This window comes from Amblyomma maculatum, chromosome 6 (genome assembly GCF_055883805.1).
Source record: "Amblyomma maculatum isolate TAMU_Amacu chromosome 6, ASM5588380v1, whole genome shotgun sequence".
NCBI lineage: Eukaryota > Metazoa > Arthropoda > Arachnida > Ixodida > Ixodidae > Amblyomma > Amblyomma maculatum.
This window is the reverse complement of record NC_139349.1, coordinates 25,938,396-25,964,102: the sequence shown is the minus strand read 5'-3', so window position 1 is coordinate 25,964,102 and position 25,707 is coordinate 25,938,396. Positions and strand designations below refer to the sequence as shown.

Sequence of the window (25,707 nt, the reverse complement as noted above, 5' to 3'; positions counted from 1 at the left end):
GGGGACGGGGACGTGGCAGACTTCTGATGATCCGGACATTTCCCTGATAAATATCAGAATGCCTTGAGGAGCGAAGCTTAGATCTAACCATTTTTTCTACACTACTTTTCAGCAACAAGAAATTCTTTTTATCTTGTGTACTATTGGTGTGGCATAACATGAGGATGCCTGTATTTTTTCGAGTGGCCAAGAAGGTTATTTCTATCACCAAGCCTGAAAAGGCTCTACGTCTGGGCGTTTGATGTTTTCCATCAGCCATACAATGAGGTTTTTCTCCCTCATAGCCAGTGAACCAACACTCCGTAGTCGTCTTGCTCTGAACTCATTTATTGCGAGACACATATACAGAGCACATGTGGCGAACATTTACGCCACAGGCAGGCATAGAACATTTTGAACCTGTGTAAACTACTCTTTAGAGAGCCACATTTGCATATTTCTGACGGATTAAGGGCCACATGATATTAATAAGGACACCTCGTCAAAAATAATTAAATTTGAAGGAGAAGGAAAGCGCGATGAAAAAATGTAGATCTCCTTCAAAGGGACGGGACGTTAAGATCCAATAAGCCGAGTGGAGGTCAAAGAACATGCATGACAACGTCTGTCCAATTCGGTTCAACGTTGTGCAGATCATAGGTTCAGCGTATTTGAATGGTTTTTTTTTTTTTTTCATATTCTATAACGAAAGCTTAGAATTGCTAGAAGCTGAGATGCACTGGGCTAGGTTTGCGCATTTTGCCGGTGCCTCCAAAAGGCAGCTATTGCGCAGAGACCATTACCTTGGCAACCGGGTTCAGTTGGAACCGAGAGTGACAGCCGCCCGACCGCCGGTTTGTCGGCCGCACATTGCTTGACATGGCACAAGCCGCTACTGCACATGCACCGTAACCATGGCAACCAGCTGCACGGTTTCACACGCGTACCGCAGCTGCGCTCGCTACACAGGGGAAGAGGAGGATAGCGGCATTCCAGCAGATGCGCGTGCTGGCGCGGAGAGGAGCAGAGGGGTAGTTTCAGCACTGAGCATGTTCTCGTCGCCGCGGAGAGCTGACTGAGTGGTGCAGGAAAGCGTCTGCCGGCATCACATGCGCAGGGAATGAAAGTGGACTCCGCCTACAACGGAGTGCATTCGAATACTTGGGGATCTTAAACGTGCACTCACATCGCACAACACACGGACGCTTCTCAATTTCGCCTTCATCGAAACGCAGCTGTCTGTGGTTGTCTTCGCCGCCGAGTACCTGGCTCTCCAGCCACTATCACTTCATATTCGGTTCAGCAGCGTTGAACTCCCCTAATTTTTTTTTTCTTTGACAGCATGGATCTTGAGAGCATGGCGTTTTAACGTTATCAATTGTTTATAGTCTCTAAGGAGCGCTTTAATACTACAACAGCATTGATCATTTGGCCCGACTTTAACCTTCGGTGTAGACAATTTAGCGCTTGCGTTAAGTTTACCGATCGGGAATCGCGGACAACTGTATATAAGGAATCAAGAAATTACTGGCAACATAGCCAAGAAAAAAAAATATTTTTTTTTTTTAACAATCCGATCAGGGTTCTTTTTTTTTCTGCTATATCTTATGTGGTACATTAGCAAATGGCTAGAAAACAAGTCTGCGTAGAGCACAAAGCAAAACATAAAGCCGGCTTCAGTGGCTTACCAGCATAGCCCTTGAGCTTCTCCAGGTAGGCCATGGACGACGAGTCGTTGAGAAACACCACCACTTTCATCTCCGTGCTCGAACAGGTGACGTCATATTGGACTGCACAAAAAGGGGTAAAAAGCATTACGGTGAGCCTGTATCAGTATTGCATCACAGTTTTCTATACCTTACTGTCCTCATATTACCGCATCAGAAAATTGCTGGTATTCCAAAAACAAAGAGAGGACAGGCAAAAAATAGCAAAACGTATAATTCTAGTGTAACCCCGCAGTTCTCAGTGCAAACAAAAAAACTATATTCTTTATCTTGCATATTTTCTATCACTCCTCAAGACGAACGTAAAATGTATATGGCTACTAGGCAGGAAATGATGTGATCGCAAACGACGGTCCTTATTTCATCTCTTATGCTAATGAAAGTGCTGCACGGGTGACGTTGGTAGCCCTAATTATTATACTTATTTATACTTTATTATACTTTATTATACTTTATTATACTTAGCATTATGTATAACTATACTGAGGATATTTTTACTCTCGTTAGCGCATAAGAAAGACAATAAATTTCAGAAGCATTTCTGTTTTCCATAATAGAGGTTGCACGGGCCGAAATTCTGAGCCAAGCCTGGCCCGGCCCTGAGCTCAGATTTAAGGCCCGGCCTGGTATGCCATATTTGCGGTTGAAGTGATGGCATAGAAAGAAAGAATTTCAGGATGATAATTTTATCCAAGGTCTTGACATGTTTAGTTCTCAGGTTTGAAATGCCAAATTTGCTCAATAGGTAGAGAGACAGCAAATCCGCATAATTGCCTCATTGTGCAAAAACAACAAGTTATGCATTGAAATGAGGCATTTGCTGCACTCCTGGACCCCTGATCAGTCACTGACGGCTACCCAAGATGCGTTCTCGGCGACGAGGTATCGAGGAAAGGGAGGTCGACGCCGGGAAAGAGCTCGGAAGCTCTTTGGGGTGGACGCGGGAAAATGCTGTTCATCCTGCTTATCCCACTATATCCGTATTCACACTTTCGCAAATGTTGGATGTGTTCGTGATTGGGGTTTCCAGCCAAGTCCTGCCCACCCGCGACAAATATACCTTTTCCCGGACCCTCCCCAAGCCCGAGGAAGAGGGATTCCTGGTAGGAAAGGGGCCGGGTATGGGCTTTCCTACCAGCTCGGGCCCGTGCATAGCTCTATTCCTGTTATACCTTTTGAATTGATTTTTAGTACTATTTCTGCCCCTGTAGCAATCAGTCACCACGACGGTACAGGAAGGGGACGTAGATGCTGGCTAGACAGAAACAGAGCAATACCCAGCGCCTCCGGCCGCCTGTTAGAGCCAGACATGCATTCCAGTACTTATCGTTTTTTTTAGATCAAATCTGTATTCCTTATCTAAATCAAATCTTTACTCACACCGTCAACATATTGCAATAGAAAACTTCTCTAACACAGCACAATGCAAAGCGAGAGAAAAAAGAAACAATACAAGGCAAAAAGGTATATTTCAAGTGGCGCAATACAAAAGAATGTGCTCCATTTGATGGTGCCCACTATAGCGGAGAACATTTTAATGACGTCGTGGTTCTTTAAATTCGTTTGAGTAATCGTTATCGTGCGGTCCCACAGCGGCCGTCTTAATAGTTTTTTTTTTTTTCTTTCTCGCTCTCTCGGCCGAACTCGTTCTGAGTACTTTTATCTTTCCTGAATTACCTGGGCTGCACATAGCAAGATATGCAATGAAACACACACACACACACACACACACACACACACACACACACACACACACACACACACACACACACACACACACACACACACACACACACACACACACACACACACACACGCACACGCACACACACACACACACATGCACACCTTGTCACTATAAGAAATCCTGGTAGGAATGCATTTTTAGCCAATTTTGCCGCTGCGCGACCGGCAGCTCAGACATTAGGAATGGATCGAACTCTGAGGTGGTGAGTGAAAATTATTGGCCAAAAGGAGGAAAACCCAGCACAAAAAAACCTTCAGCTAAGAACTTCAATTGCCCTTAAAAAGAGAAAAGAGCCAGAGAGGAGAGAGCGAGATAGATTGGGTCATAAATTGCCCAAATTGCCCCTAATGGAAGCCAAATGTCCCTTAGGAACGAGCTTCGAGTGCGGAGCAGGCGCGGGCAATCTGCCACGCTGAAGCGCGGGAGTACATACATTACGCGCGCACACGTGGGCCCATATGGCGCTCAAAAGCGGGTTTACTTGAAATTTTGATTAAGCGCCGAATTTGCGGCCGCATTCTACCCCGGTACTCCTAAAACCGGATTAGCGCTAGAGCCGGGATGCGGTTCAAGACTGATCAGAATTTGAGCTCATACAGAGTTTATCGCATCAATTTTTCTCGTTCTATAATAAATGCAATATTATAAATGTTTGCTCTGTTAAATTTGAAACAACAGCAGCAACAACAAAAAAATACTGCAGTGCTGCGTTAAGCAGGAAAAATACATCAGCTCTGGATTTTTATAGTCGCTTTTCACGAAATTTGTATGCGACCTTATCGGGCTAAAGCAAGTGGGCGTCATCATCATGGTAGCTCCACTGCATCATAGGGGGACAAAAACTCATTTCAGCACTTCACTGAGTGAAAAAAATTGATTTAATGTTACGAATATCATAAACAAACCATCAACGCTAACTGAGGTCCCAAAACTCAACACGATTTTTGTTATCCTGGTTTCAAATGGGATTTGTTTTCTGGGGCATAGCCCCTTTGTTCAAACACCGACATTTCAAATTCATGTACAGTGTCTTGCAAAACGACAGTAGGAAATCCCCCGACCTCTCCTATGTGCATGTCATTAAGGAGACAAACTTCTAAATAGAACTAGAGTATTTTCTTTTCTTTTTTACTTCCGAAAGTACACATCCAGTGGGAGAAGAACATCAAATATTCCTAAACAAGACATTCGGATCGCTTCACCAAATCTGTGTTTGTTTTGTTTTGTTTTTTCGAAACACAAAGGCCACTACGCAAACTCAAACTGACATAGTGACATTTTAACTTTTTGCATGCCTGTGTCTGGTGAGCGTGCGTGCGTGTTCTAGCGGTAGAGGTGCCATGCATCTGCCATTCTTCCAAGAGTACAATCAAAAATACATATGGCGTCTCGGGAATGTTTTGAGCAGCACAACAAATTGTCCGCTTAATGTCCTCGACATTAAGCAGACCCATTTGTAATCCACTCCAATAATCTCCTTTTTGTTGCTTGATTTTATTGCGAAAGAAATACTACTCGCACTTTCAAGCCATCACCTTGGTCCCAGCGGTAACCACGCTTGACCTTTAACCTTTAGACGACCCCCGTAGACGACCCCAAGCTGGCAGGAGCTGCCAATTTGGGTCTCTCGTTTCACATGGGACGGTTATGTCAGAATCAGCCTGCTAGGACCCTGGCATTCACGTCACCCCTAGAGGCCAATAAGGCACGTTCATATGGCTTGGTTAAAGCGGAACTGTATATATGGGCTGATGAAGAAAAAAAAAGAGAAGAAAAACGTTCGGTCACCCGCAGCTAATGCTTTATCGGCGTGTGTTAGTATTTACCCTTTTTTATTTTGGTTTTTCATATTTACATTTCCTTCTCTATTACCTAGCAATTAATTCTATTTATTTTTTTGCGATGTAGTGTTGCGATGTAATATACAGTCTAATACCTCTGCACCCCAACTCTTGGCCGATCCGCCTGTGTGGGTATGTGCCATCAAATTAGAGGAGAACAACAACAACAATGCTTTCGCCCAATATTTGGCTCAGCAGCGTTCAACCCTCTAAATTTTTTTCTTTACTTATTCAATTACCTGACAGGCCGTTAGTCCATCGTGTGAGGGTTAGGACCAAAATTCAGAAGTCCATTAATAAAACGACATAATAAGCAATACAAAGTTAGAAGTGCCACACACCGTAAGAAAACATCTCACTCCAGAGTACTATACAAATGAATAGAACAGGCGACGAGCAAACGGATAAATATTAAAACAGAATTCGCGACACAGGTTAAACCGAACAGCGAATAAATATCACGTAGCCCCAGGTATTTCCACGCAATCGAACAAATCGTAACGCTGATAAATTGAAAACAATTCTACCAACACAAACAAAGAAGGGGTAAACAGCAAACACGGGTACTAGAAAGCGTAGAATGGCACTAAATAGTTGCTGAAGAGGAAACAAGAAAACAAAAAAAAGTTTGAACGCAGGCATGCCAAGCGAGGGCTTCAGCAAAATGTTCGAGAAAGGGGTTATGGCATGAATTTCCATGAGACAAAGAAGTGCGTGCTGCCGGTTGTGTTATTCCTGCTAGAAAAAGGAAGACAAGAAATATGTTGCTGGGCTTTATTTAGGCTGAACAATACAGCCGAATAATGCATCTGCAAACTTCCAATCGTCGACCAAAGCATAAACGAAATTAGGTTGACAGCCGCATCCTGGAAAATCTTAACGCCGACTTGTTAAGCCAAAAACGAATGATGCCGGTTCGGATGACCCTGAATGACAAAAAGGCGATTGTCATTGCGCCCGAAGGGACGCGCCAGTCTATCAAACTAGAACTTGTCAAAACTTCGATGTTTAGAGTTCATCGCACACCAAAGTTTATATTCCGCTTCGACCTTGCCAAAGAAATTGAGGAACTTCCGGTTACATTTCGCTTATTTCTTTACATCTTGTTAACAACAGTTAACTCCGAAGCGAGCTCATCAGAAGCATTTGCATAAGCGAGCTCTGCAAGCAAGCAGCAATTTCTTCAGCGGAACGTGACCCCCTGCTTTAATTGCGAACCTTTCGAACCGTGATTAGCACAGAGGGAGGGTAAGATGAAAGCCGTCACGTTAGGTTGTCGTTGCGAAGCGCCCCGGATTGCGTCCAGCGTTCAGCTCATCAATATCTGAGCAGAGTTCCTCAGCCCCAACGGGGTGAATTATTGAGCGCTGCAGAGCCGCTCGAGTCGCGCCTTGCACTGACACCAAGCGAATTTATTGTCCAAGGCGTGCTCAACGTGGAGGAACCGCTTTTATTCACAGCACGAGACAAGACAAGCGTATCCACTGGGTTCGGTGGCAAGGCCGTTGTGCCACTCCGTGACATTCCGGGGCACTTTTCTGGCCTTGTTTACAAATACGTTTTCTACGCAATGTACACAAAAAAGAACGATAATAGCTTTATGAGATTGTGCACTATATAATGTCAGTATTATGTACAAAAACCTCGGAGACGCGTAAACTCTCCTTTAAAAATGAATCATAACAGTGCTAATGAATATCATCATCGCCTTTCCTGCATGCTTGACGTTCGCTATCACCAGCTGATCATACCATTGACTCAGACGACGTCTCTCTTTAGTCGATGCATTCCTTTCTATTTACTCACGATGCTATTTGCTTTCGGATGCCGATTAAGCTCTGCACCTAATTACTAACGCCTAATTATTTCACTGTAATTACTGTTACCATCACAATATACCTTCAAGACACGCCAATAAGGAAAGAACACAACACACTCACCGTGACCCCTTATAACGCAGATGAACCAACGAGCATTATCGGCCAGTATAGCACTTTCGTTTCGCAATCAAAGGGCAAGCTTTGGTTGGCGCCCAATAGTTGCCTTAACCATACCCAATTTATTTTTCAGTATTCTTATTTTTCTATGATACGGGAACCTCTTCATAAATGCTGTCTTCACTTGGGCCTTTCGTTTAATTGGTCTGTTTTTTAGCTACATCGGATTAAACAGTAACAAGTCGGATTAATGCATTCGTGAACGACGCAGTAGTTTCTACGACACGGGCCTTATGCTAGCACAATGTCAATGCAATTCATATATCAGCCACGTCGCATCTGAAAGCGAAAGAAAAATATATCACCTCCTTGTCTTTTTTTTTTTTTTTTTTTTTTCAACTGTCGGGTTAGGCATGGAGTTTGGGTGTGGGGCATTGTACCTTTCAGCAAGCCCACCGGAATCTATCATAGAGAAAATTGCAGTTCGCTGTGACCATCTCAAAGGTGGCATGTCTGTTGTTAAAATTGGAAAGTCATCGGCGTTGTGTCCGCACAGCGTGAACCGATTACGTGGCTTCAGATAATTGGCTATGCGGCGTTGATGATGACGAAAACTAAAAAGCCATTCACAAAATACCAAGAAGAAATAGAAAAAAGAAAACGCAACTTCGCGATTGCTTTTACACCGTCTGCTTCCATTACCTCGGCGATGATATTGCACTCACAACCTGTTCCTAGATCCCTCGCGCACTGCATGAACATTCCCAAATTTCCTACAACGCTTTTTTTTTTTTTTGACATGCTGAAATTTACTTTCATGTTCCCCAACCGATCCTAACCTAATAACGTCGTTCGCAAAGCCATTGTGTTCTAACAGCGTCTCTTTAGCTAAAAAGCTCTTTATTAAAAAGAAAACGCTATACGCTCTAGTAAAAATTGCCAAATGCTGAGCCCTCAGGTCATTAGACACTGTGCGTCATTCGCCTGGGGCCTCGAAATTACTTTTTCGAATACGGCGGTCGCTTCCACAGCGTTTGAAATATCTCTGGCACCCTTTGGACTGCCTTGCTGCGAGTGCGCGTTTGCACATTGCATTTTGCTCTTCCATTGTTTGCCTGAGAAAACCGCGAATGCCGCCCGACTATCTTGACGCAATCTCATCTTGTTTGTCCTGTACGCAAAGCGACGAAAATCAATTTGACGTCATGTTGCCCTTAATGGTACTCAACATATCCAGGCGCAGATACGAAGTTTCCTTTTTTATGTGATTTCTTCAGCAACTTGTTCATAGTTTAGCTCTTCTATGTTGTGAGAACTTCATCAACCTTCTGAAGAAACGAAATACGAAAAGTAAAGTTATGCGTGCCACTGCATATGCACTTCTTTGATGGTGCTCACAATTTTTTTCAGCGCGGAAATCGCTATTCTTTTACCTAAACAAGTGTTCTGCTGCGTTTATAAACGAGCAGACTGCTTTCACAGCCAGGCTACACACGAAACAAGCAAAACATAAACCACACAATTTTATCCCTATGCACAACATGATGACAGTGGAAAGTGGCCGATGTTAGTTCAGATGAATTGCCTTGTATTGTGCACATTTTTAACGAGCATTACACAAAAACAATAAGACTGCACGAGGTACTTGCGCATTCAGTTCATATTTCCTCTCAAACCAGAACATGCACTACACTATCGTTGCGACAGTCCTGCTACTCAATGTTGCCATTACTGTAAATACGCTTTTAGTCAATCAGAAAATTACCGATAAAATAAAAATAAAAATAAAAATTTCGCGGTCAGATTTCTGATTTGCTGCGCAAGCCGCACATATAAGTGAAGAAAGTGGAAGAGAAAAAAAAATAAAATGCAGGGTGATTAAGTAGGTGGCGCCCAGCTGGCTGCCCTAAGCGTGGAAGGGGATTAAAGAGAGTGAAAAAAGGGAAGCTAGGAATCTGAAATCAATCTCGCAAGTGTCGGCAGGCCATTATTATTATTCTACAAAAGCTTCTCAGCGTTGAACTCAGTCACGAGTTTTTTTAGGAATGTGAACAGCCACTCTAGTGTTTTGTGAGACCAAGAATCAATCCAAGGCCCCAGAATATTTAATTATGCAAAGAGACGAGGGTCCTAGCGGTGGAGGGTGGCAGCCAGGACAACAGGCTCATCTTCAAATCTCGCAGAGCCACAGGGTAATTGTTTCATCGCAACAACAGTTCTCGTACGCTTGGCTGTACTGCACTCCTAGCCACTGCGGGAGAGGCTAGATAGTAGTGTCATCTAAACTAAGCGGTCAAGGTGGTGGGAATGGCATGTTGGGCCTCTATGCGCGTACCATGAAGCTAAAGACGAACTTCGCGCAACTTATAGATTGTGTGAAGCTTCGAAAACCACGAAAATGGTGGAACAGTGGCGGACATACCATCAAAGTTAAAGACCCTGTTCGCCAGAAAATATGGCGTCAGCGCTGCCGCCGTCAACGTTGTAGGCGAAAAATCACGAGCATGCATGACGCTAACATGTGACATGGCTGCGCACTAAATGGGTGTAGGGTTGCCTGTGGCTACGTTTGGCAGGAACTGCCAACTCAGGTTTTTTTCTTTCATCTTCTTTCTTTCTTTCAGGGGGATGCCAGAATCAGCCTGCCAGAATCCTTGCATTCTGAGTCAGGCGCTTTACTCCTGGTCCACGCAGGCACGTTCATACAGCTTGTTTAAAGCTGGGCTTTATATGTGGCAGGTAGCCTACGTTATCGAGTCATACCCTTCATGGTGGAGATTAAGCGTCCCTCAATTTTAAATAGAGTTTTACATCATCAGCTTGTTTTGTCACATGTCGTTAACGGTCCTTGGATCTTTCCACGTTCATTGACGGCTGCAGTCATCAGGGACGAAATTCTGCGCATGATAGACAAGGCCAAATATATTACTATCGCTGTGAGACAAGAAGACTAACAATTTTAACTAAATCTAAACCATGTCTCTTAGGCATGTTTCCACTGAAGCCAGAATTGAAGCAATCTATGACGTAGTTCGAATACGGTACAGCAAAGGAAAAGTCTTACTTAAACGGGTAAGCCTTGGTTACCGATGGCACAAACCATAGCAACAAGATTGGCAAGCATTTCTTGGCATCGTTATTCATGCTGAAATACTTTTTTCTTGTGAAGCAAACCTGTTTTTTTCTGGGTCTGGCTCAGCAAAAACATGCTCTTAGAGCGCAAAAACTGCTATAAGATGACCACCCGCCTATCCTGTAGTCTCCAACAATAAAGATAACATGGCTTCATTGATAAAAAGAAAATTATGAATCCTAATGAAATGCTAAATGTTGTCAGTGATCTGATTCTATTCTAGCCTGGCGATTAGTCTGTAAGACAGAACAGCGCGCTATTTTTTATTTGTGATCTAGAATAACTTGTCCGAAACAAGCTAAAAGGATGCTCGACATTTTGTGAAACTATGTTTATTCCATACCTGCAGAGCATGCAGAAAAAAAAAATTACTGATGGCACGAAACGGTAAATGTTTCGATGGGAGACCACCTTTGTGACAGCAATGCTTTTTCAATGTCTATTTTTTAAAGGGGAGAGTTACTAATTAGAATCCATAAGAAAAACTTTTAGGTAGTTATCTCACTCTCATCTCCCTCTCTGCATTCAGAACAGCGACAATTCGAGGAATTTTGTGAATGGTGAATATGCTTCTACTTGGCCAGCGTGCATACAGCTCGGCCTAAATAAGGCATACTTATGAAGCCGCCTTCATTATCAACGCCTACAAGCTTTGAAACCCGGAAATACAGTATGTCTGGATGGAGCCGAAAGTTAGGCTTACAGTGATAAGATACTGTGGAAAATAATTGCAGAATAATAACCACTTTAGTTCGGATTTCCTACAATCGCAGCTTTGTTTGGACGAAAGGAATAACAAGCTGCGTAGCATGCGTGAGTGTGCAAAAACGTAATCTCTAATAGACTGATTTCACTAAGAGTTTCGCTACGCCACCGCTACCGGAGTGCATGCTGGTAATTGTAGTAATTCCCTGCGGCTGTGCCAAAGTTGCTGCTGCCATTAATCTTTATCTGCGTGTTCGAAGGTCTTTTCAGCATTTCTGCTACAGTTCTTCGCGGTGTACAACGCCAAACGTCCCTGCTGCGTTTGGTGCAATAAGCCCGAAAAGCGTCGGTCCCGTAGACTGATGTTACACAAGCTGCTAAAGCCGAGGCACATCAACACACAAAGCTTGCACGTTGTTGGCCCTTTTTTTTTCTTGTCTTAGTAAGTTTCACGATGGTGGTTACCAGCTTTGACAACGCATGATGAGAAACCAGAGTATGTTTTCTAAGCGAGAGGGAACAATAAAGACTTCCCGAAGAAGGGTAGTGGTGGCGTTACTTGAAGATGGGAGAGAATGGATAGCATTTTTAATGTTCCGATTATTGAAACAGAGTCAACAGGCAGGTCTATTTTTCATGGCACATCGCTATTATTCTCCCTCATTGGTCACCAAGACGTAAACTAAAAGAGAAACTGCCTGCAGGGACGTGCGAGCCTTAAACGGCGTCTTCTGGTAATAATCATGAATAAGACAATTAGAGCGTCCGTGTAAAACATTGCTATGAATTCAAAAGGATCAGCGTCTGCTTTATAAACGGCTGAGTTAAATGGCCCTCTCTATGCGTGAGCTCCAAACGGTCGGCCATTTGTCTTTATGTCACGCAGCCATCCCACCAGGAGTTACTCTTGTAGCAACCATTCAGCTCTTTCCAACCGTTCTTTGGGGTCAAATTAGGCGCCATTCCACAGTACATCCTCTCCCTCACTTTTTCCTTGGCACCGCTTTGCACCTTATCTTTGCAGACCAGCAACGAAAACCGAGCTCCATAAATCAAGCCTTAGTTCAGAAACCCCGTCAGCCATTGTTGAACTGTCGGCCGTCCACGCTCCGCTCTACCTCATTAGTGCCCAGGTTGGTTGCTTGCTTCGGTTGTGCAGGCGCAGAGAGACTGAAGCTGCGAAACGAAAACATATCGCTGCTGGCTCGGCCAAGTTGGCTGTCAAGTCGAGGGCGCCTCTTTACGACACCCATGGGGACTACGGGAAGCGTAGGGCGAAGCGAGGAATACTGCGGCCGATTTATTCACGACGCGAGCTTCGGATCATGCCGCATAAGTGAAGTGGTAAAACTTTAGAAATCATATGCGGCATGCTTCTGAGCCGTCTAGGGTAGACGGAACTCCATGCCCAGAAATGGTGATATGTTGCGCGGAACCCTTAGCCGCATTTCGAAGCAAAACGTAAGGAAGGGAGAACACATTTGTTCCTGTAGTTCATTACATCCCGCATACGTTTTCACCCAGCTTTCTTTGCCAGAGAAGTTGGTATAACCACCCGTCAAAAATGTTGTGGCAGTATAAGTATCTCTAAAGAAATTGAAACTAGCCTCCATTTGCAAAGTGCACCAAGTTTGAACAGCAGCTACGCTCAATTGCTACCAGTCTTGCGCTGGCACCATACGGGCATATATATACTATGTTCGATACCTGACAGCATCTCGAAAGGGTAAAGTGGAAATATTCCCATTTATTTGCTGGATACCCTCATCAGGTATGATGAAATGACACAAATGTAGAAGCCCCGTGCCTTGCGCTGACTATAAATGCCAAATGAGAGAGGCAAGAGAAAAGAAAGGCAGCAAGGTTGCGGCGAAAAAACTGCAGCATTAGGCGTCGCTCATACAAATGCCATATTCTACTATTTTACTGAAAGGATACTTGTGAAATATTTTGACTCGGCCTAAAACACCAGCGCATTTCTGGAAAAGGGCAGTCGTAACGTCCGCTCTCCGCGGCTTACAAGCGAACGGCAACGTTTTGGACAAAGGCATCAATGATGGACGCAAAATGCGAAGGCCGCCAGTAACGACCACCCTGAAAACATCCCACAGACGACTAGCGACAATGCAAGAGTGCGCGGAGCGAACGGGAACAAAAAGCGTCGTTTCTGGCGGGGGCAACTCCCTTGTCTCGACGACACGCAGACCTCTTCTTAGTCGCGTTCTAAATGCGTGGACGCTGGAATGAAAGATAGCCTGCTCAGAACCGCATGCTGTCCTCGCTGCAATCTCTACGTCCTCCTCACTTGTAAGATAGTAACAGAGAGATCTCCTCAAGCATGAGTCTGTGCATGTGAAAGAGCGTTTTTGTGTATGCGAAAACTCTCCTGCAAGCGATACCGAAATTTGCACTTCGAAAAACCGAAAGCTGTGATACGTGGGACTTTCGGGAATATGAACCTTTCAAAAGACAGTAGGTGGCTAGCAGGAAAGGCTTCAGCAGAACAATCTCGAGTAGACGCTCCTCAATATATTGTACCTTTCTGAAATCCTACTCCGAAGCGCCCTACGAATAGTCCTTAGTGCTTTTTTCCTGGTTTCCTGCCGTGAATTCCGGTACACGAGTGGCGCGAGATAAGGCACCAAGAGAAAGAAAAGAGGTGCAGATTGCTTCTAAGAAATTTACCGTCGCATATCTCGCGAGTATTGCGTAGCTATACCATCCGATTAAACTCATGTAGTGTATATTTTGAACTCGTACTTTCATCCTTTATTATCTACGAAATACTTTTCATTTAAATTTGGAGGTATAGCTACTCCACATAACAAGTGCTCTGCGTCCTAAATGGTTTTATTGCTTGCGTACATTATACGTACTGCGCGCAGTCTGAATGCTGCGTTAAATTTTGCTTGTAAAATATTGTGGAGGTTAATCCTTATAACGCTGCTCTTATCCGGGCAATGGCTAAAATCCTTTCTAGCTTCCGGGTCCAGACGAACTGCCAATCTTCTTGAAACTTTTATCGCCACGGGCCACGCGACAGCACTACGTTGGAAACTTCTGCTTCCCCATGTTAGCGTAGCCGTTTGGTAATCAATTACACCGAAGAGAGGCACCGGGAAACTATTTACGTTGTTGCCCAACTTCCCACGAACCGCCACACCTAACGGCTCACGAAAGAAGCATTGCGAATCGCCCCCCCCCCCCCCCCCCCATTTGCGCCCCTCGCCCCTCCCTTCCTAAACAGACCACACTTTCACCTTATCAGCATATGGGCTGCCACCAAGGTACGCCGCAGCTCTATCTACTCGTGTTTTTCGTCCCCATTTTCCTCTCCCTTGCTCTCTAGTAATTATTTCACGCCCCTCGTATATACGCGTGCTCCAGCTTGGCCACCAGCACGAGGGGAGCACTTCCGGGATCAGCCGCGACGGTCTATCACGTATGCATCACCCCGCATGCCCTCACCTCCGGGACAACAACGTTCAAGAGGAAGCAACAAGATAACAGCACGCGCCAGCGTTGTTTTCCCTAACCATTTCAAGCGAATTGCCCTTCGCTAGAGATAACGCTTCCCCGCATCGCTAAAGAGCGTGACAACAAGGTGTGGAAGAACTAGTCAGCAAAAAAGAAAAGGCGGCGGGGGTAACGAAAGAGCTACCGCGTACTAAAAAGCAAAAAAAAAAGCTTTGTAAACACAGAATGACAAATAAAATAATACCGACGGGATAACGGGGCGAGTGTGTAGACGGTGCCACGCACCTCGCTGGGCACGTCCACACTGCGGCAGTTGCATCCGGTCGCCTTCCACCTGCCACCGCACTTCACGTATATGTCACTGCCTTTGGGTCTTGCAAGGGCACTGCGACAAGAACGCATGGTGGGGACAAAAAAATTTCGTCCGCAAAGATGAGGAAGGAAAAAAAGAGCCGCATGCTTACACTAGCATGCGGCTCTTTTTTTCCTTCCTCATCTTTGCGGACGTGTTCGCTCCTACCGGAAAGGTATTTCAGCCGAAATAGAGATCTACACGAAACATCAGTATCCAAGGCCTTCAGAAGGTATAGAAAACTAGGAAACTAGGCAAGAAATTGAGTGCGGTGGGACAAGCCCTTTGCAACCAATTCGCGTCTTTGCGAAAGACGAGATGTGACATCGGGTTCCCAATATCCCTACGTGGAAACGAAATACTCTAATTGTCTGCGTCAGAGAACCCTTCCATGCCAGCGCTGAGTCTGACCAAGACGGGAGTGAAAGGGCGGGACGGCAGCCACCTGAGAGGCAACGTGAAGAAGTACACAGAAGGGAGTCTTATTGCCGTAGAGGTCCGCAACTTAAAACAAACCTTCCCATTTCATTTTCTGTCCGTTATGCACTAGCCAAGCTTTTTCCAAAGTAACTGCTTGGCGAAAAGTGCACAAGCATAAGTAGACTACAATTAGAGCACTTTTAAGTATGCGGAGTGATAAACTTAGTTTTTCCGTCACTTTGCACCCAGTTTTTTTTTTTTTTTCTAATGTGTGCTGAAATCAGCTCCATTATGGTCGCGGTGGCGAAAATTTGTTTCACAAAAATGTCGAAGATATTCCCGTGTTAGAGATGCTAAAGAAATTGATATACTATTGGCCTCGAGATCGAGCAGAGTCGCCACCTTGCGTCCAAGCGGCGAACCCTGCTCAGTGTGGATGCGTGCTCGCGTCGCGCGCTTGTCTGCAGTGATTTATGTGCTAGCGTGCGGCGTGTACAAGAGAGCTTTGTTTTTTGTTTTTTTTTTTTTCACGATATCGTCCCGCGCTCCATCAAAATAAAAAATGCATGTCCATATCGAGTATGTCATGCTGGATAAGGACATAATCAGTCGCGGTCTTCGGCGCTTCAGATTTTTTGACAGACGGCGTCGCAAATGAAGTGATACTTTCGTTGGGCGCCGTTTCAAAGCAAAACTAGTCGCTGTCGTCAATACAACTCAATGCAAACGGTCAAAAATTGTATATTCCCATTTATGTTTGGAATGAGCCGCAGCTACTTGCTGAAAGAGGCGACCGCAGACTGCTGCATAGCCGTGGGATTTGACTTCACGTTAAATCCCACATGGTCAACGACACCGCAGCCCATCCCTCATAGACGATGTCGCTTTGGTGCGTTAAACACTGGACCATAAGCATTTCTATATATATAATATATATATATATATATATATATATATATATATATATTTTTTTTTTTTTTTTTTTTTTTTTTTTGCTGTTGGCTTCTGCGCATCCGTGACAGTAGTAGTGAGCACAATTTGCTTTGGAGAAATGCTCGAGCGTTTGAGACACATATCTTTCCAGCATCTAATTGTTGCACTAAATATTACATAATACACCTAGATCAATGTACTTCACGGGTAGCCCATTAGAATTATAAGACTCCTTTTTCGTCTAAGTGCTGTCTTGCGAACAAACTCGTTGTTTCTGACAAGTGGAGTAAAATATAGCTTCACAAGGGCTTAACATCGCTGTTAGTTCGGGAATAAATACATCCTTATAGATGATAAGATGAACTCCATTTCATTCGGGATAGTTTTGTATCCTGCACCTGTTTTGGAATTATAATATTTTGCTTCGCATAATTTTGAGCTACTGCTCACTAATTACAGTGATAAAGAAATTACGGTTCATCTTAGCTGAACCGGCCTGACCTCACAGAACTCGAAGGTGGAGAGGGGGGGTGGGCAGTGAAGAGGGGGCACGTTCCCACAACATTACACTTAGTGCGTTGAATTCCCAAAACTTGCCCAAATTTATTGAATGAGAGTATGCTGGACACCGACAGTTTATGGGATCTGTGGTGGACAATAAATAACACACCGCAAGGTCTCTCTCCCTATGAGGATGAACAGTGGTGGTTTGAGCGGTTGCTTACCAAATGCGATAACCCTCTATTTTACATTGGAAATCTGCGTGCCAGCTTTCAATTTCTATCAGCCGGACTCCGCGTTTAGTAGCGCCTTCATAAAATCAGACACTTGTTAAGAACCTTCATCATCGTTACGTTTTTAAACACGGTAAAAGTCGTACCCAATTTAAGAAAGGGACAAAAAATGAAAGCGTACACAAGACTAGCATGCACGGCTAAAGGCGTTCAACATAAAAGCAACACCACCACCGCACATAAAGGACCTATCGCGCACACGCAATACATTTCCATGCTTTTTCCCCAAAAGAAGGCTACCGTAACTCCGCTCTTTCAACCAACAAGCCTTACAGGAGGCCGCAGATTCTTTCTAGACTCATCGAGTCCTACAGGAATTCAGCCGTCCGACACCATTGTCTTAGCTAGTGGCTGCTTCAATTGCAACGAAGTACTTGCAACCAACACAGAGCCCATTCAATTTGAGTAGAGCAGCTCCCCCCGTCTGGAGATACACCTCCGAAAGCGGCGAGGTCATAATTCTCCGGTAATATAGCTTCTGTCAAAGATCAATTTCGCAGGAGAAATGACACAGCGGCAATTCATCCTGCTTCCCCAGTATTCAGCCTTCACTTGTCTGTCTCCGCTAGTCCCATTTTTAGATTGCCGTTTTGACCCGAGGACAAGAGGGAGGTTCCTTCCCGTCTTTTCCGTAGTCGTTAATACGTGGACAGTTCTACGAGTCTCCCTTCCTCTATCTTTCGGGATCCCACAGGGAGCTCGGGAGCAGGGACAGCGTCGTCCCGTTGTCGCTTATCGGGCAGTGCACTTTCGGTGCCTGCTGGCCGGAAACGACATCAGTGGCACGATCTAGGAGCCCGACGAGTAATGATGCGCCGACGCTGTATACACATTTATTTGTCGTCGTTGATTTTGCTCGTGTTGTTCCCCGTATTCTCCCCTTCCTTCATTCCATCACCTCTTCGCTCACGTTACCCGTTATTTTATTTCCGAGGCCCGCGTCGCCCCGAGGGAGGAGATCTCGTGCGTCTCCCTTTCGGTCGGCGCGCTATCTGTTTCCGAGGCGAAGAGAAACCGCTCGGGGTGGTGAGGCTGCAACAGAAGGGAACCGACGTCGAGTTCTGAGTCAGTGGCTACATGACAGCCGGCGGTACAAGAATGTCTCAGTTCTTTTTTTTTTTTTTCTACGTGTAATGCTTCATACTCTCTACGCACCTCTTTAACCCTGAGGGAGTATATTTTTTTAACGCGAAAGCGTTACTTCGCTATGCTCACAGACAGTGTCCACAGGCCGAATCCGCAAAATCGTGTCAGCCGCAGTAGCGAGTAATTGAGAAGGGGTAGCGATTATAGAGCGGTGCCAATCGATAGAGGCTGACGTAATGTTGCTGCAGAACGAATAATTAGGCCAATAAGTTAATTAGCTAATTAATGACAGGCAACGAATGTAGAAGTTGTCCGCAGCAATTGGAAGTAATTGAGAAGTCGTAGAGGTTAATGAGTGCTTTCAATCGATAGAGGGTGACATAATGTTGTGTCCGAAATAATAATTAAGTCAAGAAAACAATTAGGTAATTAACTACAGGCCAAACATGCGAAATCGTGTCCTCAGCAGTTGTAACTGAAAAGTCGCAGAGGTTAATGATAGGCTTCAATCGATAGAGCGTGATGTAATGTGTGCGAAAAAATAATTAGGCCAATAAGTTATTTAGGTAATTCATTAGAAGCAAAAAAATGGAAAAGTAAATGGGAAAATGGTGTCATTACGAATGACTTGGCGCCCCATTTGAATGTATCAAGTACGAAAATAGTTATTGAAATCAGTCAGTTAGGGTGGCGTCAAGGATGTGACGTCACGCAACCGGAAGTAGAGCCGGAAAAGGGCATAGGAAGGGACTCGCGCGCAATTTGAAAAATCGTGTCCACAGCAGTTGTGAGTAATTGAGAAGTCGTAGAGGTTAATGAGTGGTGTTAATTGTTAGAAGATGATTTAATGTAGCGTGCGAAGAAATAATTAGGCCTATAGGTTATTTAGGTAATTATTTAGAGGCACAAAATGAAAAAGTAAAGGCGAAAATGGTCTCATTAGCGAATGGCTTGGCGCCACATTTGAATGTATTAAATACAATAGTTAATTAAATCATTCAATTAGGGTGACGTCAAAGATGTGACGTCACGCAACCTGAAGTCGAGCCAAAAAAGGAATAGGAAGGGATTGACGCGCAATTTGAAAGTACCAAAAAATAAAGTAGGTAATTAAAGCAGTCAAATAGGGTGACGTCAAGGACGTGATGTCACACTTAAGTTTACCAAACCTATTACGGTCGTGTAATAACACCTACCAGTGATAACATCGTATCCAAGGGACGGGAGTAGAATTCACGAACTCTAGCTGCAGGTGCGCACGTATATTTTACATTTGAGGACTTTAAACGGTTGGTCTGTTGCTGTGATTGAAAGCGCCTTTTACCCAAGCAAAAACATTGTCGCACGCTGTTTAGATATCTACAATGGAGTACTGACCCGACCAGCTGTTAAGCCTAACTGTTTTCGCAAAATTAAATTGTTATCATGAGCGGTTCTGGATTGTAAATCTGTCTCGGGAAGCAGTCATAAGCTGTGACTTTTCCTTGGATCATGCTGTCATTACTGCAACGTATAAGTTTTTATCAAGAAGAGCTATAAGCAGTTTGTTCGTTCTCTAAACTCTTAGATCCTTTATTTATGCCGGGCTTTCTTACTCGTACGGTGGGTAGCAGTAGGCGTTTACAGATTTCAATTATGTGTTTATGAACAATACATGCGGCTGCAATTGCTCTTATTATTTTCCTCAAGAACACTTGAAAACTCAGTTCCATGGTAGAACAGATGGAGACCCGAGTCGATGTTGCCGCTTCTACGCGTCTTCCTTTTCGCATTGTCCCTTTGTGAAGTTTTACTTTCCTTTAGAGAAAACAAGAAGCCCGACAACACGCTCTGCAAAAGCATATTACTGACGGTAATTTTTACGCTGTGCCTTGTAACCAGCGAACGCTTTTATATTGTTAAAAAAAAAAAAAAATTCTCGATCTTTGGCGCCAATAGTTTCTAATGCATCAGCAACTAACATTTTAACTCTGCTAAACGGAGCACTAGACACACGCTTATTTCTCCAAGCGCATTAGTTAGCGAGTGTTTCATGCGTTCAGACCACATCAAGCAGAAGAGATAGGCGCCTGGAATAAACACATTGCACAATTCATGTCACAAAGGGCATCATTAACGTTAATGAAGTCATACAGAATCGCAGTCAGTGGAAAAAAAAAAAAAAAGAAACGTAACGGAGCAATCTGAAACGTGTCTTCCACATGCAGAAAATAGATCACAAGATTGTTCGTACCAAGAAATGTCAACGAATGGCGGTCAAACATGAGAAAACGTGCCTAACCACTCGTTAGTAATTTCTAATACACTTTGCTGGTTAAAGAGTCAACAAAAGCGTAGCTTGAAAGATGCTGTGAGCAAGTATTAGGCACTCGAACGCCTTTGCTTTTTCTTCCACAAGTTGATCAGCCAGTCGGCCTACAACGGCAGAGATATATGACTGCGCAGAATGAAGCCGACCCGTTGTTCTTGACATATTATTTTCAGGATTATGGGAACCTACGTTTCTCATAACTTTCCGGGTTTAGACGAAGGAACGCAGAATCAATAGCGAAGCTTCCGGGCCGAAATTAATATGCTCCGAAGATATCGAGACCGCCTAACAAATTGGCCGCTTAATCAACGGCTTATCGTTTCTTGCATCCGTTTCGCTGGGAACTGTGCTATTGAATATTTTGCGTCTTCCGCATGAAGCACTTTATCTTTACCTGGCCCCAAACACATTTCCCTCAATATAGTTGTTGTTTTTTTTTTTTTTTTTTCAATTCTGTCCAGGCCCTGCTACTGCTTGAAACTAGGAAACGCCCATTGGGTAAGATTTCGGAAGGGGGAAAAAAGCAAGAAATGAGAAGTACCATAAGCGTGCAACGGCAACACTTGATACCAGAAATTAAAACGGGTAGTTGCTATAAACATCTTGTTACCGCCTTCGCTTCCTTTACTATAAATATCAGTCTTATCAAAATATGCTATCGGTAGTCTGCAATCCTCTCAGCGAATGATAGGGCGAAGAAATTCGACATTACTGTGCTATTACGTGGCTTGAAGGACAGCGCAGCAAAAACAGCGGTACAGTTGAGCGGATTCCCCCCCCCCCCCAATGATACATTCACACTAACAGCTGATATATTTAAAGGAATTTCCACTGTCGAAAAAGAGCCTTTATAATCAACTCAACAGCGCAGATGCGTTCGCGGTGACAATGTACGGCTGTCACATGATTCTCAAGAATACAACTTTGTTGAGGTCGATAGTCTGTTTGACAAGATAACGTCTTAACTAGCTCTCAATATGCATGCACAAGGTCACGACAGTCGGTAAAACCGATACTCGCTTTTGAAACACAGCTCATTTCTCAAGCAACATGAAATATAGTGCAAAAGACGATGCTGTAATGGTGTTATTTTTTCTATGCTTCCTCTACACGTTAATAGTAGTTACAATTTACACTGACAAATTGCAAGAACCTCTCCAGAGGTTCTCGTCTAATAACTTCTTCAGTCAATTGATTGGACAGGGCTTTGCGACCTCCAACGCTTTAAAGTGCATACGTAAAAATGTACACCAGTGTATGCGAAATTATTATGCAGATTATATAAGACTACATTAATTGCTTCCTTCACAGCGGGTTTTCACTGTGAGCAAAGAGTCCGCACGGCTTGTTAAGCATCAACTAATGATTTTGCTTGATTATGTGGTTTGGTTAGTGAGGTTTATTGTCTCAAAGCGTCTAAAACTATGAGAGACGCCGTAGTGGAGGGCTAGGCAAATTTCAACCACTTGGGGCTCTATAACATTCGCTGACATAGCACAGCACATGGGCGCCGTTCTTTTAGCCTATCCAAAGCTGGTGCCGCTGCCTAAATTCGATCCTGCGTCTTGGTTCAGCAGTAGAGGTCCCTACTGAGCCACCTCAGTGGGGCTTCTCACATGACGAGCAACCGTAAGTGTTTTTTTCTGCTGCAGCTGGTCGTACTACTTAATAGCACGTAGCAAATTTCAGAATTAACTCAGATTTGCTAAACTAAACTGGCTCAGTCGCCTTGCACTGGCGAGTTATAACGGCCTCTTATCGTAGACACGTGCTGAACGTCTTCTCGGCACGCTATTCCCGGTGACTTTTTAGAGCGCAGCTCATTGGCGCTAGTTCCTGGGTTTCGCGGCGTGGGTGTTGTCCCTTGCAACCAGCTCCACTTTCACTCCCACCTTCCTTCCTTCCCTTACAGTGTGATTCAGGCGTCCACAGAAAAAGTGTGACAGACACTGCGCCTTTCCAAACCTGTAAACTAATTATGAAAGGCACGCTTCATAGCTCAAGTGGAAGACGTGACCACACATGGCACACACTGCTAGGATAATAATTCATGAATAATGCGAGAGCCCACACCGAACTTCAGGGTAACATGTGCAGTAGCCGAGAATTCATACACTCACAGAGAAAAATAGTTTAACAAAACTTGAAATTGGGCTAGATGGTGCATTGCTTGACTAAAGATAAAGCGCACAGGAAACACACACAAGACAAGCAGACACAGGACACGCGCTCCTGTGTCTGCTTCTCTTGCGTGTGTTTCCTGTGCGCTTTATCTTTAGTCACAGAGAAAAGCATTATATTTTGATGTAGTTTACATATATACAGATATTTTGATAGTCCGGATCTCTAGCCGATCGACCCTTGGTTTTCGAGGAAGGTCTGGCCGTATCTAGCCCGCCCTCATTTTCCTTTAAAACACATATTTCTAGAAATTCGATGAGACACTTACTAACTTTGGCTAGAGCGTTTTCAAGTCAGTTTAAAATATTTGCGAAGGTTCTTTCTTCTCATCTGCAGCCTATGGCATTAGTGTCTTCACCGCGCAACGTTTCCATGGGCTCACGCGCTGCCTCCTGCAACCTCCCGATAACCTAATTGCTCTCTTCGTTTCTCCGACGACAAAGCTTCCTTCATGAGAGTCAAAAACTGTTAGTGAAGTGTTTCTTGAAGGAATATGTATGAAAAATAAAAAGTTGTCTGTAATTGTACATACACGCTCGAAATCTTTGCCTCAATCTATCGAAAAAGGTGAGACAGCTGACGAGCTGCGCTCAAATTTCGATATAGGAGGTAATGTAATCGCCGGCAAATTGTTTTCTTTCACATCGCATTTAGTATCGACTTTGAAATGATTTTCATTTAACCTCCTCTGACAAGAGTGCCACTAAAACGTTGCATAAACTGTACAGATATGTGCACTTAATCGCCCTTTCATTGAAATTATTCGCCTTCTTCAAGGCCTCTTAGTTCGTCTTCATTGCATGGTGCTCGTAGGCTGCATACTTTACATATGGCCTTGCCTGGCAACATGCTAGTCAATAATTCATAATTGTTTTACGAACCCAGATTTCTAAATCAGTGGCAAGCAGATGCTAATATAGTTTAAAACGAGAGCTGGCCGAAACGACATTCGTTAGTACTAGATTGAAGAGCACGAAAAAAAAAAAAAACAATTGTGGAAAATGCGAAAACGTTGGGTTCAGGCTTTGGCATGGATGATTTAGAGATTTACGCTATTTTTTTCTCTGTATCATCTAAAGTGCAAACGCATGATTACAGATTCCAACTGATTAACCACGCGGTAGCTAAAGTGCATGTTTGTCCGCACACGCACTTGCATGAGTATATACACGCATGCATGCGAATGTGCTCAGTGAGTGGAGTATCCTTAACGTTCCAAAAAGCTAAAACTTGCACCAATTCTCTTGACCTCACCAAGTGGTTTAAAATTTCGTAAAGGAAGCAGTATCAAGATTTCATGACTGCCAAAAATGAGAACGCAGCACGGGCACGTAGCACTAGAACCTCCCTCGAAAATTCCAACGGATTAGGTTCTTGCGAAAATACTTGTTCAATGTGTTCGGACGCGAAGAAAATATTTTCAAGAATAAATACGTTGTTCCCCAGGCATCCGGCTAAATAAAGCTAGAGTTATATAGGCAATAGCGTTGAACCAAAGCGCGTTGTCTTGAGTTTGCTTCAACAGACTATATGGAAACAAGCTCGGCTTATGCTTACAGATGAGGTAAGCTCTCTAGAGACCAAGAACTGCGGTGAACAAACACACTTTATGCCTGCAAACATATTTCACTCAACGACAAGAAGCACACCAAAGAAAACTGCGGATAAGAAGCAACCCATATTCTCCAAAAGACGCAAAAAAACTACTTTAAAGGAGCAAGTAAGATATCAAGAAAAATGAGATGCGCGCAGAGCATAGCAAGCAAGGGTAGCAGAAAGAATCCACGGGGCTGTGTCTGTCTAATATTCTGCAACGCTATAAATGCTGCCGTCTACAAAAGCACGCAGCTTGCACTGGCTCTCCTTAAGTGATGAAGAGTAATTCCTCAAAGTCATGGTAAATGCGTGCTACGTTTCTCGGTTATTGCACAGGAGAAGCGTGATAAAAAGAAACTGCCCCTTTTGTACATTGTTTCGCATGGCACACAGCCTAAACACCTTCCTTTCAGAGCAGTGAAGTGCAGAGTCGTTCGAATGCCTTACCTGCATTGGATGGACCGGCCCAGTCACTGCATACAATTATTCTGACAGACCAAGAAGAGCCCGTCAGAAGCAACAAGCAACACTTAGTCTGTAAGGAGAGGCGAAGTAGGTGTTCTCGGGCGAATATCGCAGTTGGCTGCTTACGCGCGAGCATAAAACAAACCTACCTCTTTAACCACTAAAATAAAAGTTTATAAAAGCTCGATATTGTAGAGGAGCCGGCGAAACGGTCGTTGAGGTACTGTATAAGAAGATAAACAGATTGCAATAAAGTTATAAACAGAGCTGCGCGTTGCAGCGCCAGTGAGATAAAAGTAACGCAGACCGCGATGGCAACTCACACCAGAGAAGAAAAGACTCATTGGAGCTTGAGGGAGTAACAGAGACAAATAGTTCAGACTCAGAAGGAAAGAAGCGGTGTACCGTATTTGAGGAAGCAGATCTTATAAGAAAAAGAAAGAATACGCAATCAAAATTTCGAAAGTGTGAGAAGAAGCAAAAGGTGGAAACAAAAAAAAATTGCGCGGAGGTTGGAACCTCGAAGCGCGGCACCGAGAACATTTCATTCCAACTGCGCCCGTGCGGAACGCCTCTCGACTACTCGGTGAGAAAAATGACGTTACGGAAACAGAGCCGCGGAATATGGGTTTTCCGCGCGCACAACGTAAAATGCAGCCGGTGTGCTGACTAGCTTCCTTTCCGCCGGCCGTGTTGCAAGCCCTGTCATCTTGCTGCGTCGCTACTGCTGTTTGATTTATTTTAGGTTTCTCTGCTTACTTTCCGTTACGATTGTAGCTGGGCGAATTGTAGTTAGGCTGTGAACGTTCGGATGCAAGGGCGCATATTGGCGCTGTGCTAAGTGGCGGATATGGAAACTTATTGTGTTGATACGAGGCGCAAAAAGTTACCTCTGTTTATTCAAGAAGCCAAAATTGCAGATACTGATATAGAGTAAGATAGGAGATATGGCAGTGTAAATTTCGTGCGGAGGAATTAAGTCACCTTCTCGGCTTTCGCCTTCATCAAAAAAACGTGTTCATG

The 25,707-nt window shown here is 44.1% G+C and overlaps 1 protein-coding gene across 5 annotated transcripts in view; it reads right to left on the bottom strand.

Moving 5' to 3' along the window:
- qsm (Zona pelucida superfamily protein qsm) overlaps window positions 1-25,707 on the bottom strand; it is a 304,012-nt gene that overhangs the window by 44,570 nt on the left and 233,735 nt on the right. For all 5 annotated transcript variants that reach the window (XM_084606244.1, XM_084606240.1, XM_084606242.1 and 2 more), the window contains exon 2: window positions 1,668-1,769. In XM_084606244.1, the coding sequence (XP_084462370.1) occupies window positions 1,668-1,769 (102 nt within the window). The remainder of the gene's footprint in view (window positions 1-1,667; window positions 1,770-25,707) is intronic.